This window comes from Oncorhynchus mykiss, chromosome 19 (assembly GCF_057628025.1).
Source record: "Oncorhynchus mykiss isolate SJ-2025 chromosome 19, ASM5762802v1, whole genome shotgun sequence".
Taxonomy (NCBI): Eukaryota; Metazoa; Chordata; class Actinopteri; order Salmoniformes; family Salmonidae; genus Oncorhynchus; species Oncorhynchus mykiss.
In genome coordinates, this window is record NC_143040.1 from 51002580 (window position 1) to 51017394 (window position 14815).

Consider the following 14815-nt stretch of genomic DNA (forward strand, 5'->3'; position numbering starts at 1 on the left):
TTGACGTTAATATATAGAACTCTTAAATATTGGCATGAATTCACCTTTAACCACAACAACCACGCAAAATGTAGCTCATGGGCAATTTCATGGTAATGGAGACTCAGATTTTTCACTTTAAAATCTATACCAAACAAAAGCCATTGATTTCAAAGTTTAACAATCCATTGAACTCTGCGCAAGGACTACTTAACAATTTCCACAGAATTTTACAAAAACACATTTACAAGAAGAACTGTGCAGATAAAATGTTGTGTTACTGTAAACGTTGTTTGTTTTCGTATTGTGTAAATTGTCAGGTAGTCATTGTGCATAGAGTTGAATGGTTTGTTAAACTTTGAAATCAATGTTTTTTGTTTGGCACACATTCTAAGTGAAATATTCTCCACAGTAAATCTGTTACTGTGGAATTGCCCCCATATGCATTTGTGCTCTGCGAGAACTCACTTGAATACATTTTATTTCTACTTGGAGAAGTTTTGTCATTGGAAATGGTCTGAAGCAATCTCTCAGAATGAGGAACAAGTGAATGATAAGTTAGCCTTACATGATGACAGTTGTTGGATATATATCTATCTGGCTGCTTGCTGGAGTATGTGTGTGTTTGTTTGTGCATGAGTCGGTGTGTGTGTGTGTCAGGTGTGAAATAATGGGAGAGGTTTTACAGGCCTAGGTGAAACTGACTGTTGTACCTCAAGCCCATCAGGCCCAGAGAAGCACTGCAGCGGGATGTTATTCTTAATGTATTATCATGGGTAATCTGCTTAATCCAAATTAGGGCCTAACTAAGAGGCCCAGCATAGGAGATGTGCTAGCTAGACAGAGGGGGCTGAGTCCTGTGCTATTGCTGACACCAATCTGAATCCAGAGCAAGCGGGTATTGTCCTGTCAGCCACGGTTGGCGCAACTGTTTGTATTGTTGACAACAATAGTACACTTCAAACTAGACCATCCCCCAGGGCTGAAATGTTTTAATTTCCACTCAGTGTACAAATAAAGTGATGCCTGACTAAGTAAAACAATCTCTGTTCAGGTGGTTGTTGGACAGGCATTTTTTTCTACTAATGTTATTTGGCAATGTAATGATCCTCGTGGTGAGTTTTACCACTATATTGTCTTCCACTATTGTGGTTTCTTGAAACTAATAGAGCCTACTATGTTTGCATTGATACTTGGTCTCCTTCCTCATCTCCTTTCTACCACAGACTACCATATCCTGTTTTAAAGGCACCTAAATCTTGTATCTTGCCCATTGACCTTTTGAATGGCAAACATACATTGCATTTGGAAAGTATTCAGACCCCTTCCCCTTTTCCATTTTTTTTACGTTGCAGCCTTATTCTAAAATGGATTAAAAATAAAATTAAAAATCCTCACCAATACACACAATACCCCATAATGACAAAGTGAAAGCAGGTTTTTAGAAAGTTGTGCAAATGTACTAAAAAATAAACAGATACCTTATTTACATAAGGATTCAGACCCTTTGCTGTGAGACTCGAAATTGAGCTCAGGTTCATCCTGTTCCCATTGATCATCCTTGAGATGGACTCCAATCAAGTTGTAGAAACACCTGTGGAAAATTCAATTGATTGGACATAATTTGGAAAGACACACACCTGTCTATATAAGGTCTCACAGTTGGCAGTGCATCTCAGAGCAAAAACCAAGCAATGAGGTTGACGGAATTGTCCGTAGAGCACCGAGACAGTATTGTGTGGAGGCACAGATCTGGGGAAGGGTACCAAAAATTGTCTGCAGCATTGAAGGTCCCCAAGAACACAGTGGCCTCCATTCTTAAATGGAAGAAGTTTGTAACCACCCCGACTTCCTAGAGCTGGCCAAACTGAGCAATCGGGGGGGGGGGAAAGGCCCTTGGTCAGGGAGATGACCAAGAACCCGATGGTCACTCTGACAGAGCTTCAGAGTTCCTCTGTGGAGATGGGAGAACGTTCCAGAAGGACAACCATTTCTGCAGCACTCCACCACCAATCAGGCCTTTATGCTAGAGTGGCCAGACGGAAGCCACTCCTCAGTAAAATGCACATGAAAGCCTGCTTAGAGTTTGTCAAATTGCACCTAAAGGACTCTGACCATAATAAACAAGATTGAACTCTTTGGCCTGAATGCTAAGAGGAGGAAACCTGGCACCATTCCTACGGTGAAGCATTGTGGTGGCAACATCATGCTGTGGGTATATTTTTCTGCAGCAGTGTCTGGGAGACTAGTCACAATAAAGGGAAACATGAACAGAGGAAAGTATAGAAATATCCTTGATGAAAACCTGCTCCAGAATGCTCAGGGCCTCAGACTGGGGACGAAGGTTCACCTTCCAACAGGGAAAAAACCCTAAACACACAGCCACGACAATGCAGGAGTGGCTTCGGGACGAGTCTCAATGTCCTTGAGTGGCCCAGCCGGAGCCAGGACTTGAGCATCTCTGGAGAGATCTGAAAACAACTGTGCATCGACGCTCCCCATCCAACCTGACAGAGCTTGAGAGGATCTGCAGAGAAGAATGAGAGAAACTCCCCAAATACAGGTGTGCCAAGCTTATAGCGTCATGCCCAAGAAGACTCGAGGCTGTAGTCACTGCCAAGGATGCTTCAACAAAGTACTGAGTGAAGGGTCTGAATACAAAAATCAAAGTCAGAGAGGCTGCAACCTACTTTGAGACCTAATCCCTTGCTACTTTAATAAATGGATCACTAGTTACTTTAAACAGTGCCAATTTGAAATAATCCTTACATATCTTACATTACTCATATCACATGTATACTACCGTTCAAAAGTTTGGGGTCACTTAGAAATGTCCTTGTTTTTGAAAGAAAAGTCCAGTGTCCTCTAGCCAATCATAATCTTTTATTTTTATTGACCAGTCTGAGATATGGCTTTTTCTTTGCAACTCTGCCTAGAAGGCCAGCATCCCGGAGTCGCCTCTTCACTGTTGACGTCGAGACTGGTGTTTTGCAGGTACTATTTAATGAAGCTGCCAGTTGAGGACTTGTGAGGCGTCTGTTTCTCAAACTAGACACTAATGTACCCTTCCTCTTGCTCAGTTGTGCAAGGCTTAAATCTTTCTTTAGCCGTCTCCTCCCCTTCATCTACACTGACCACATTACATGCACACCAATATCCCGTTATTATTCGGGATACTCAAGTATTCTGTTTTTGAGTTGACACATATCCCGAAAATGCTTTATCCTGGTTATGAGAAACCCGGATAAGAGGCCTGGGAAATGCTAATCTAAGACTGGATACTGTGCATGTAAGCAACTTATCCTGTTTTACTGCCGTTTTTTGCAGTCTGCTCAGTTTTGCATATCATGGGTGATTTTATGTTTTCATTTTATTGTCAAACAAATTACTTCAAAAAGTAGACTATATGCTCAGTTCGATCCACCATAATTTTGCCTACTATAATGGGTGGCAGGGTAGCCTAGTGGTTAGAAAGTTGGACTAGTAACCGGAAGGTTGCAAGTTCAAACCCCCGAGCTGACAAGGTACAACTCTGTCGTTCTGCCCCTGAACAGTTCCTAGGCCGTCATTGAAAATAAGAATTTGTTCTTAACTGACTTGCCTAGTTAAATCAAGGTAAAAATAATATATATCATTTTATTTTTTACTGCAGGCCACTTTCATCACCTAATTTAGAGATTTCTGCTTTGGTAGGCGATATTATAATTCACGACATTTGGTAGCCATTTGTCAACAGTAGTTTGATACATGTAGCTTCTTTTCTGCCACAACTTGTTGCCTCAGAAGTCTAAATAGAGTAGTGCTCAACGGAATATTGTCTTGCATAACTAGATTACTAATGCATGCATTCTATCTAACGCTGGTAAAGTTGTCTGTTTTGTTTAGTAAAGGGGAAAAAACAGTGGAAAGATTAGTCCTGTGCAAAATGTCCAAATGTCATCAGCTTGACCGGTTTTAAGGAAATGAAAACACGTTTCTGTTAAGACTTCGGTTTGTCTTGGGTGCATATTTTATGTGGTTGAAATACTATCTACTTGCATAACACCAGTGTCAAAAGAACACATTACATAGCTTTCACATTTTCTCAAGAAATGCTGAAAGGAATAAATCCTATTTCTCCACTCTTGTTCCTGAGACAAAATTAACATTTGTTGTATAATTTCACTGCAAGAAATGTATAATTCTGCAGGAGTTAATATTATATTACGCTACATGTGAGAGGTTAAAGGCCGACACTCAGTGTGCCTATTTCAAATACTATTTTACCCATATACTTAAATTAGGAATATTCTGTTTATTCATGGCTACAAGGATACTCGTGAGTGGGATATGAGCCACTATACGGAATACTGTGTGCATGTAAACATGGTCACTGATTGAATTTGATTTAACAAGGACATTAAGGGATAATAGCTTTCACCTGGCCCGTCTGTCATGGGAAGAGCAGAGCTGTGTTTGAATGCTCATACTAACTCTACTATTTGTGACGTAAATGTAGTATGCTTACTGGTCATAGTATGGATCTAGTTAGAATGCCAAACGTTCCGGGATGTCGTACTACATTCGCCAAAATACGAAGTATACAAGCAGTGGACACTATTTCCGTGATTTTAGGGCCCATAATGCAATTGATCAGAAAATGGGCGTGGCTTCACGTTTTCAGATTATTTTTTTGGGGGGGGTGGTATTTTATTAGGATCAAGAACAGCTCAGACAGAACTACATACATTGCAGAAAACGGTGGAAATATGCAGCCGAAGTCCAACAAAAGCGGATACAAATTCATTGCTTTAACTAATTATGACAAATGTTAAAATGTTGAGCAATGTAATAAAGTAATGACTTTTCAAATAAGTTACCTTAGACGCTATGTCGGCTGACAATTTGTTAGCTACACTATCCTTACGAACCGCATAGAATATCATTACAGCAGTATGTACCACCGGTATGTTAGCTAGCTGCCTAACGTTAGTTGCCTATTAATTCATCGAACTTGCCTGTATATTAACTATATGCTATCTAACTAACTAACCAACGTTTATTGACTTGATTATTCCCGTCATAATTAGTTTAGCTAAGTAGTATAGTTGTGCGTTAGCAATGGCATTTCGGGTGCGTAAATCCGCTCTGGCTATCTACTCCGATTTCAGCTCACTCTTATCTGAGTGTACCAGAGACCAGAATAACTGATGAATCTACGAACGCTCAACACCTGTTGAATATGGTCGATGGTAGTAAACGTCAGCAAAAAAAGCATCATTAAATTGTTGCCAGCAGCACAGTCACCAACGCTCTGAATAACATGAAAACAGCTTAACCGACTGCTGCTTATTTGTTGTTCTTATCTCTTACTTTCTTTGTTTGTATTTTCTTAAAACTGCATTGTTGGTTAAGGGCTTGTAAGTAAGCATTTCACTGTAAGGTCTACCAACACCTTTTGTATTCAGTGCATGTGACAAATACAAATTGATTTGATTTGTCAGAGTGAGGTGTTCTCTCATTTGTGTCTGGTAGTAGCAAACCAGTTAGCTTGGGTGCTTGACTGCCGTTGTATTTTCAGAACGCTCAGATCAACCCTACTCCTCGGCCAGAGCGTTCAGTGGACGCGTTCAGTGTACACTGAGCGCTCTCTGGCACTCCAGATTGAATTTAAGAACGCACCCGAAGTCGTAAAATGTATAGCTAGTAATTTGTTATGCTAGCAAAAGGTTGCATAGCAACAGCATCAACTTCTGGTAGACAGGCGAGCACTAGTACACACAACTGAAAGGATACCGTTCTTTTACAGTATACTAAAATGAACTAATAGTATGTAGTATATACTCATTAAGTATGTAGTATACAGTATGTTAGAATGGGTATTCAAACGCTGCTCAGGTGTTTCTAATGTTTTGTACACTGTTTATGTCCAGCATCCTGTGTAAATGCTAAGGGACATGCGTAGGCTTTACCTTGCTTGACAACGACATATTGCTGTGTCTTGGGCCTGCCAGGAGAAGAGAATTTTCACCTCTCAACAGGCTGGTGCAAAACTGAAGCTGCAGCACTGGGACAATATTTACACGTTGGTGTATTTTTGCCCCTTGCAAAGCCTTCCTCAATTGAGTTTAGAGTGTCATGTCACCCTCGAGGTGCAATCCATCAGGGTGTCCATTTTGTTTCTTTCATCTAGCTAATACACACACCATGGACATAATAAAAGGTAGACAGATTAATTCAGTGCATATTGTTTCTCGTATGTACATTGTTTGTAAGCGTTACCAACTTTAGTAGCTAGTCTACCGTGTTTGTGTGTAAAGAAAGTATTAGGCTGTAGGCTAGGACAGTGTACTCTACTAGTCTAATAGACCCTATCACAGAGATGAGAGAACTATGGGTGAGGGAAGACACAAAGGTGTCCTCCGTACATGCTAATTACCCCTCCTCACACACACACACACACACACACATTCCCTCTGCACAGGGCTGTCTCCCTCTGACTGCAGATAACCTCCAGGAGTTGTCATATTTCTTACCAAGAAATGTATGCAGTGTGGAAAAGGCATTAGCATTTTTGCTGTAGTATATCAAACCCATAACGTATTGAGGAAGTGTCAGCAGCAGCGCCAGCGTCCTCTTATTAGGGAGGCACTGGGAGAGGTGGAATGTGTTCTGGCACCACAGCTATTCGTGTCAGACTGATCTGGAATGTCTGGAAGCGCCTGTAGCTGTTCATCTTGTAAATCATGTTACCCCATTTCCCCTTTCACTGGGCTGCCCTGGCATGGATGGGGCTGTGCCAGTGTCTGACTGGCCTTGAAGTTTGGAATTAGCCTAGTCCGTGTGAGAATCAACTTTTTCATCTAAAATATGTGGCAACAAAGAAGAGGTATAGGACATTTAGAAATGAACTGATCAGCTATTTTGCTATGCATTATTTGCAGCTATGAAGCATTTGTTAAATGTCTTATGTTGACTGTTGGCTTATCATGTGCATGATACTCATGACTCATTCTTGCTCTGTCTCTCTTCAGAATGGCGCTGGACATCTATGACTCTCAGTACTTAGTGATCCTGGCCCCATCCCTGGTCATCGCCCTCATCTTCCTCTTCTTCTGGCTCTTCATGAAGGAGACCTCTTATGATGAGGTGCTAGCCAGGCAGAAACGAGATCTCAAGCTGCCACCCTCCAAACCAGACACTCGCAAGAAGAATGACAAGAAAAAGAGCAAGAAGAAGGAGAGCAGTAGCGGAGGAGGTGGTGGGGGAGGAGGAGAGTCAGAGGAAGACCTGCGGGACTTTGACATGGCTGATGCCGTGAGCAGCTCCACCGCTGAGGAGGAGGAGCCTACCCCTATGGCCCCGCCCACCCCGGTTCCTGTCCCTGTGGCAGCGCCAGCCGAGGCCCCTGTAGGTGTGAGGGAGAGGAAGAAGAAGGAGAAGAAAGCTGCCAAAGCTGCAGCTGCTCCCCCTGCCGAGGAACCTGAGGTGAACGGCTCCAAGCCAGCTGGCCGCAAAGCAGAGCCCCCTGCCCCAGTGGCTAAACCCAGTCCCCCCTCACCCCAGCTTGACCACCAGTCTCAGCCCCCATGCCAGGCCCAGACCCCACCCCAGCCCTCTGGCAAGAAGAAGAAGGAGAAGAAGCAGAAGACAGAGTCTGGTGAGTAGAAGGCCAGAGTGGCTTTAGTAGGATGAGGATGTGTGGTGCCCGGGGCACTTGCCTGTGTCTGCAAACGGGGCTAGCATCTTCCCTGAGGCCACTCATTAGTGTCTATCCTCCCGAATCAAATCTGATTATTTAAAGCACTGTATGAGTAGGGAGCGGGAGGGAGTTTGTTAAAATGGCCATAACCTCAAAATACCTTCTACACAAATGTGTCTATCATAGTGGCATCCTTTTTCCTCGTATCTCCTAAACCTAATTGTCCTCTTGTTCGTTCCTGTCTAGTGGAGGAAGAGATTAAGGTGGAGAAGGCTCCAGCTCCAGTCAAAAAGGAGGCTCCAGTGCTGGTGGAAACCAAAGCACAGGATGGTCCTGCCCCCCCAGACACCACCACAACCAGTGGCAAGAAAAGAAACTCTGCCAAGAAGCAGAAGACTGAGCATGGTAAGGATGATGAATACTTACTGTAGTGTAATCAAAGTCAGAGCAGGTTCAGAGACATTGTTTGACGCTGCTAGCAAAAAGCAGAATATATCTAAATCTGCCTTTTTTTGAAAATGAAATCCTTGGGCCAACAATATCTTGATTTATGTGTCTGGCACCAAATATGACCATGTGCTTCTGTCTCCCCCAGCCCCAGTGGATGATGTCCAGGCTGACTCTGCGACTTCTGCCAACCACAATGATGACGCGCCCTCCAAGGGGAGTGGCAAGAAACAGAAGAACGAGGCCAACAAAGGTGCGAAACCTACGCTCTAACATATAGCTGCTATACCATGTTTATACAACGGGTGTGTCTAATCCTGAATGCTGATTGGTTAAAACTTCATTCCGGCCAGTGTCTATTCCGCAAGTTACCACCGGCTAAATTTATGATGTTAAAATGGCTATTTACTGTGTTCCATCTGACTGCGCAATCCACTGTCTCATCAGCCCAGCCAGGCAATTTATCAACTTGATCTCCACTATAAAAAGCATCTAGACATTATCTCACATTTCTTTTAGACTAACATTTAGTTTTCAACAGCAGAGATTTGTATAAACCTTGCTGTCTGTCTCTCTGACATTTGCAACATTGTTTCAATATTCAAATTCGATCTCCAGCCGTAATGTTGTGAACGTGTCAGGAGTCGGGATGAGACAGACAGCCAGGCAGCTTTTCTCAGCCAGTCGGAATCATGAATCAGCTTCATTTTTATGGATATACAAATAACTATCAATGGAAAACAGGTCAAACAAAACAAGGTGCAGCTAGTTTGCCATCTTTCCAGCACATTTTCTATGCCAGGCGAAATTGTGCATAGCTCTTTTGTTATGGCTGTATCCAAATAAATGTCACTAGCAAACAGCTTAAACGAACGCAAATGCAGCTACTTTGCTGTTATTCTGGCTGCACTATTTGATGTGACTGTAAGTTAGCCATAGTTGGCTAGCTAGCAAGCAATGTTTAAGAACGTTGCCAGCCTGTATGGCAATGGAGCATTTTGAATGAACGACTGGGTCACGTCCATAGACAGAACAAAAAGACTGAACGACTGGGTCGTGTCTCTAGCAACCGAACCAATAGAACGAACGATCAGCCGGCTTGGGTAGCAACCCTAGATTTGTGTCCGGACTATATCTTGTGGAAGGATGAAATAGTATGAATAAACAACCCCCGTGCCAATATATCCTCCAAACACCGGCTTCTCTGGCATTATAACTTAATTAAAGCTGACATATGAACAGTGATATTTTATAAATGTATTTACACTGCACTAATTTATTCAACACATCAGCTAACATACAACACATACTATAATTCATCCTCTACCTGTATGTGTGTATATTTGCAGAGAATTCTGAGGTGAAGCTGAAGGAGCTGCTAGTGGGCCTGGGCAGTCTGGCCCTGTCACAGGCAGAGGCTGTGAGTGTGGTTACTGTGCTTAAAGAAAAGAACCCGTCTGCCCTGGACGCTTGGCAGAAGTCTGCAGTGAAGACTGACCCCTCATCCCTGGAGAGAGAGAGGCTCCTCACCACTCTGCAGGAGGAGGCCTCCATCGCCAAGGACAAGGTCCAGCAGCTCAGCAAGGTACAGCTGTACACACTCATAAGATAACCCTAAGATACCGGTACAATAATGCATATCCATTGACTACATCACTGGTTGACTACCTGTGGCTTGGTGACATTTCACTGCTGCTGTTTCTGCCCTTTCCTCTGTTAGGAGCTGCAGCAGGAGAAGCAGAAGACTGTGAGAGCGGAGGCAGTTCTGAGGGACCAGCGTGGGGCAATGGAGAAGGAGCTGAATGTCGTGCAGGCTAAAGCCCAGGGAGAGCTTCAGGGCATGCAGATGAAGGTGAGCACCATCCACCACTGATACAACCTTTACCTTAACAGGCCAAACCTCAACTACCATCACCCTTTTACTGTCATGCTTCATACTCAGACATCAGTCCTAAGGCATTATACAGAGTACTGTTTCTGATGCTGTATGTTAGGTGGTTAGAGCAACAGGTAGCCTAGTAGTTAGAGTGTTGGGCCAGTAACCGAAAGGTTGCTAGATCAAATCCCCGAGCTGACAAGGTAAAAATCTGTCGTTCTGCCCCTGAACAATGCAGTTAACCCACTGTTCCTAGGCCGTCATTGTAAATAAGAATTTGTTCTTAACTGACTTGCCTAGTTAAGTTAAATTGACTCCCAGTGATCTGTACTGTGTAGTTCCAGAAGCTGAGGGAGCAGCTGGAGGGTCAGATCGCCAGGCTGCAGCAGGAGAACGGCATCCTGAGAGACGCAGTCAGCTCTGCCACCAACCAGATGGAGAGCAAGTGAGAGCCACTTTCCAGCCCTCCTAGTTTGTAAAATGTTACGGTCTTCGTTGTCCCCCACGTTCGTACGTTAGTCGCACACAATACCTCGGACAGCACTGGCTTAATTCTGACTAAACTTGGGTGAATGATGCGTCTTGCCAAAGAGATCTTGCATTTACAAAAGTACACTGATTGGCCAGATGGTGGTGCTATAACAAAATATTGAAAATGCAAACTTTGAAAGGTGACGCTGCTCACCCCGTTTGACCTAGAGTCATGAAATTTGTTGGATAGGTCCCTCTACTCACAAGGAGCAATTTTGCCGTTAAGAATTTTCGGCCATTTAGAATTTTGTGGAAAACACTTAAAACGCTACTCTTCTGGCACTGAAGGACTGAACTGCGTGAATCTTGGTATCAAATTTTATTAGTCACATGCACTGCACAAAAGTTGTAGATCTTACAGTGAAATTGACTTAAAAGCCCCTAACCAACAATGCAGTTTAAAAAATAAAACCGGACTAACCGGGCACCGGTTAATATCAGAGAGTAGCAGCGGCGTAAAAGGGGGGGCAATGCAAATAGTCTGGGTAGCCATTTAATTAGATGTTCAGGAGTCTTATGGCTTGGGGGTAGAAGCTGTTTAGAAGCATTTTGGACCTAGACCTGGCGCTCCCATACCACTTGCCATGTGGCAACAGAGAGAACAGTCTATGACTAGGGTGGCTGGAGTCTTTGACAATTTTTAGGGCCTTCCTCTGAAGGCATCACTGCCATACCAGGCAGTGATGCAACCAGTTAGGATGCTCTCGATGGAGCAGCTGTAGAACCTTTTGCGGATCTAAGGACCCATGCCAAATCTTTTCAGTCTCCTGAGGGGGAATAGGTTTTGTCGTGCCCTCTTCACGACTGTCTTGGTGTGCTTGGACCATGTTAGTTTCTTGGTGATGTGGACACAAAGGTACTTGAAGCTCTCAACCTGCTCCACTACAGCCCCGTCGATGAGAATGGGGGCGTGCTCGGTCCTCCATTTCCTGTAGTCCACAATCATCTCCTTTGTCTTGATCACGTTGAGGGAGAGTCTCATCGGTGATCAGGCCTACCACTGTTGTGGCATCGGCAAACTTAATGAAGATGTTGGAGTCGTGCCTGGCTGTGCAGTCATGGGTGAACAGGGAGTACAGGAGGGGATTGAGCACGCACCGCTAAGGGGCCCCTGTGTTGAGTATCAGCATGGTGGATGTGCTGTTACCTACCCTTACCACCTGGGGGCTGGTCTAGGATCCAGTTGCAGAGGGAGGTGTTTATTCCAAGGGACCTTAGCTAATTGATGAGCTTTGAGGGCAATATGGTGTTGAACGCTGAGCTGTAGTCAATTAATAGGATTCTTAAAAGGTGTCCAGGTCTTACTCACATCGGCTGTGGAGAGCCTGATCACGCAGTCGTCCAGAACAGCTGGTGCTCTCATGCATGTTTCAGTGTTTTTTCCTCGAAGCGAAGATAAATTACTTCTAACTCGTCTGGTAGGCTTGTGTCACTGGGCAGCTCTCGGCTGTGCTTCACTTTATAGTCTGTAATGGTTTGCAAGCCCTGCCACCTCCGACGGGCATCGTAGCCGGTGTAGTACGATTCGATCTTAGTCCTGTGTTGACACTTTGCCTGTTTGATGGTTTGTCAGAGAGCATAGCGGGATTTCTTATCAGCTTCCGGGTTAGAGTCCCGTTCCTTGAAAGTGGCAGCTCTAGCCTTTAGCTCAGTGCGTATGTTGCCTGTAATCCATGGCTTCTGGTTGGGGTATGTACGTACGGTCACTGTGGGGACGACATCATCAATGCACTTATTGATGAAGCTAGTGACTGATGTAATGTACTCCTCAATGCCATCGGAAGAATCCCAGAACATATTCCAGTTTGTGCTAGCAAAACAATCCTGTAGCTTAGCATCTGCTTCATCTGACCACTTTTTTATTGACCGAAATCAGGAGGTTAGAATTATGTTCATTATTTGCCAAATGGAGGGTGAGGGAGAGCTTTGTATGTGTCTCTGTGTGTGGAGGAAAGGTGGTCTAGAGTTTTTTTTTTCTCCCTCTGGTTGCACATTAAACATCCTGATTTGGAATTTGGTGAAACAGATTTAAGTTTCCCTACATTAAAGTCCCCGGCCACTAGGAGCGCCGCTTCTGGATGAGCATTTTCCTGTTTGCTTATGGCGATATACAGCTCATTGAGTGCGGTCTTAGTGCCAGCATCGGTCTGTGGTGGTACATAGACATCTATGAAAACTCTCTAGGTAAATGGTGTGGTCTACAGCTTATCATGAGATACTCTACCTCTGGCGAGCAAAACCTAGAGACTTCCTTAGATATCATGCACCAGCTGTTTTTTTTACATGTATGCATAGTCCTCCACCCCTTGTCTTACCAGACACTGCTGTTCAATCCTGCCGATACAGAGAAGAAACCAGCCTGCTGTATTTTGATAAGGCCGTTGTTCAGCCGCAACTCCGTGAAGCATAAGATATTACAGTTTTTAATGCTAATGAATGCTTATTTCTAATGAATGCACGTTAGTTAGTAGAACGGAAGGCAGGTGGGGTTTATTCGTTCGCCTACGAATTCTCAGAAGGCAGCCCGACCTGCGTCCTCTTTTTTTTTTTTTCTTTTTTTTTTTTTTCACACAAATGACAGGGATTTGGGCGTCTTCCCGGGAAAGCAGTATGTCCTTCACGTCAGGCTCGTCGGGACTCGTTGAAGGAAAAAAAGCTTCTGCCAGTTCATTGTGAGTAATCGCTGTTCTGATGTCCAGAAGTTATTTTTGGTCATAAGAGACGGTAGCAGCAACATTATGTACAAAATATGTTTTTAAAACGTCTTCACCGGCGCCGTCTTGAATCACATATGTGGTATCTATGGACAAAGGTCTCTCAACACAATATTTTCCAGACTAGTACCTAAAACAATATTGACCAATAAAACTTTGCCGTGGGCGTGGTCTGGCACATAAATGCATAAATGGATATTCGTATTGTAACAACATTTGGTACATATGTTGTAAACAGTGTCAAGACTAAACATATGCAACAGTTATATTGACCTCACGGTGACGCTATAACGGGCACATGTTTCTCTTTGATCTGTTTGACTCAGTGATGAAATTTGGCACCCGTGCTCAGGGATATGAGTCTATCTAACCCACGTGATATCTGACACCACTGGCCCACTTTCTATGAAACTTGGGTGAATAATGCGTCTTTCTGTAGAGATGAGCCATTTGCAAAATTACACTGATTGGCCCAAGGGGGACGCTGTAGTAGTCAACTGTACGTAGTCAGCTGTTTGTTCACTCACACCCGCCCAAAATTGCTAATAACCCATCAGCAACCGCCCGACTATATGTGATAAAGTGAAAATCTGAGGCCTGCAACCAACCCTAACCCGCTAATATAGAAAATGCGTTGTAGACTAAAGTCAGAGGGCGGAATATATTTTTTGGACGGGGTACAGGATTTTTTTTGCCTGATTTTTAGATATGTTTCTGCTTATAATTTCCAACATTTTCGTGAGCTATTTTTTTATTCAACTCGTCTAGTTAGATGTATGCAGCTTCTCTTCTGTCATTATATGTTGCCATAGAAGCCTAAATAAACCCTTGCTCACCAGAATGTCATAAATCGATTGAAGCATTCATTCTATCTAGTTGACATCGGTAAAGTTTTCTGTATTCTCTGCTTCTTTCGCGGAGCAAAGACGTTTAAGGACCGGGGAGAAAATGCAATAACAAAAACAAAACTGCAAAGATTTTCAGTGCAAAATGTACCAAATGACATCAGTTTGACTGGTTGTAAGGAAATAGAAAGCTGTGAAAACGACCCAACGTGTTTCTGATAAGATTTTAGCTTGGCTTCGATGCATATTTCATGTGGTTGAAATACTGTCAGCTTTTATGATGCTAATAAAGATGGCACCTCTACAGATGGTATCTAACTGAGCATTCGCATTCTCTCAAGATGCTGAAATATATAAATCATATTCCTCCACTCCTGTTCCCAAGTCCAAATTTTGCCTACATTTGGTGTATCATTTTACTCCCAAGAAATGCTTCATTCTGCAGGAGTTAATATTAAGGCTGTGAAAGAGGTTATTGACCTACAGTGTGTCCAGATTTCAGTTTCCATTTAACCCATCTTAACAGTAGGACACAGTTCCTTTGATGTGCCATAGGCCTATTTGAAGTCCCCATCTTGTGACTGTTGAATTTGTGTAGCGCTTCACATAACATAGCCAGACACCACTGGCCCCATTTTGACGAAATTTGGGTGAATGATTCGTCTTGCCATAGGGATCTGTAATTTACAAAATTACACTGATTGGGGGATGACATGTTTAGTGTTGCCTTGTTTGGTATTGT

At 43.4% G+C, this 14815-nt stretch overlaps 1 protein-coding gene across 1 annotated transcript in view; it reads left to right on the forward strand.

The window, feature by feature from the left end:
* The window catches only part of LOC100305273 (kinectin 1), a 45094-nt gene that overhangs the window by 8759 nt on the left and 21520 nt on the right, over positions 1–14815 (forward strand). The window contains 1 exon segment of the mRNA NM_001165178.1: positions 6993–7196. Within this exon segment, the coding sequence (NP_001158650.1) occupies positions 6994–7196 (203 nt within the window). The 5' untranslated portion in view covers position 6993.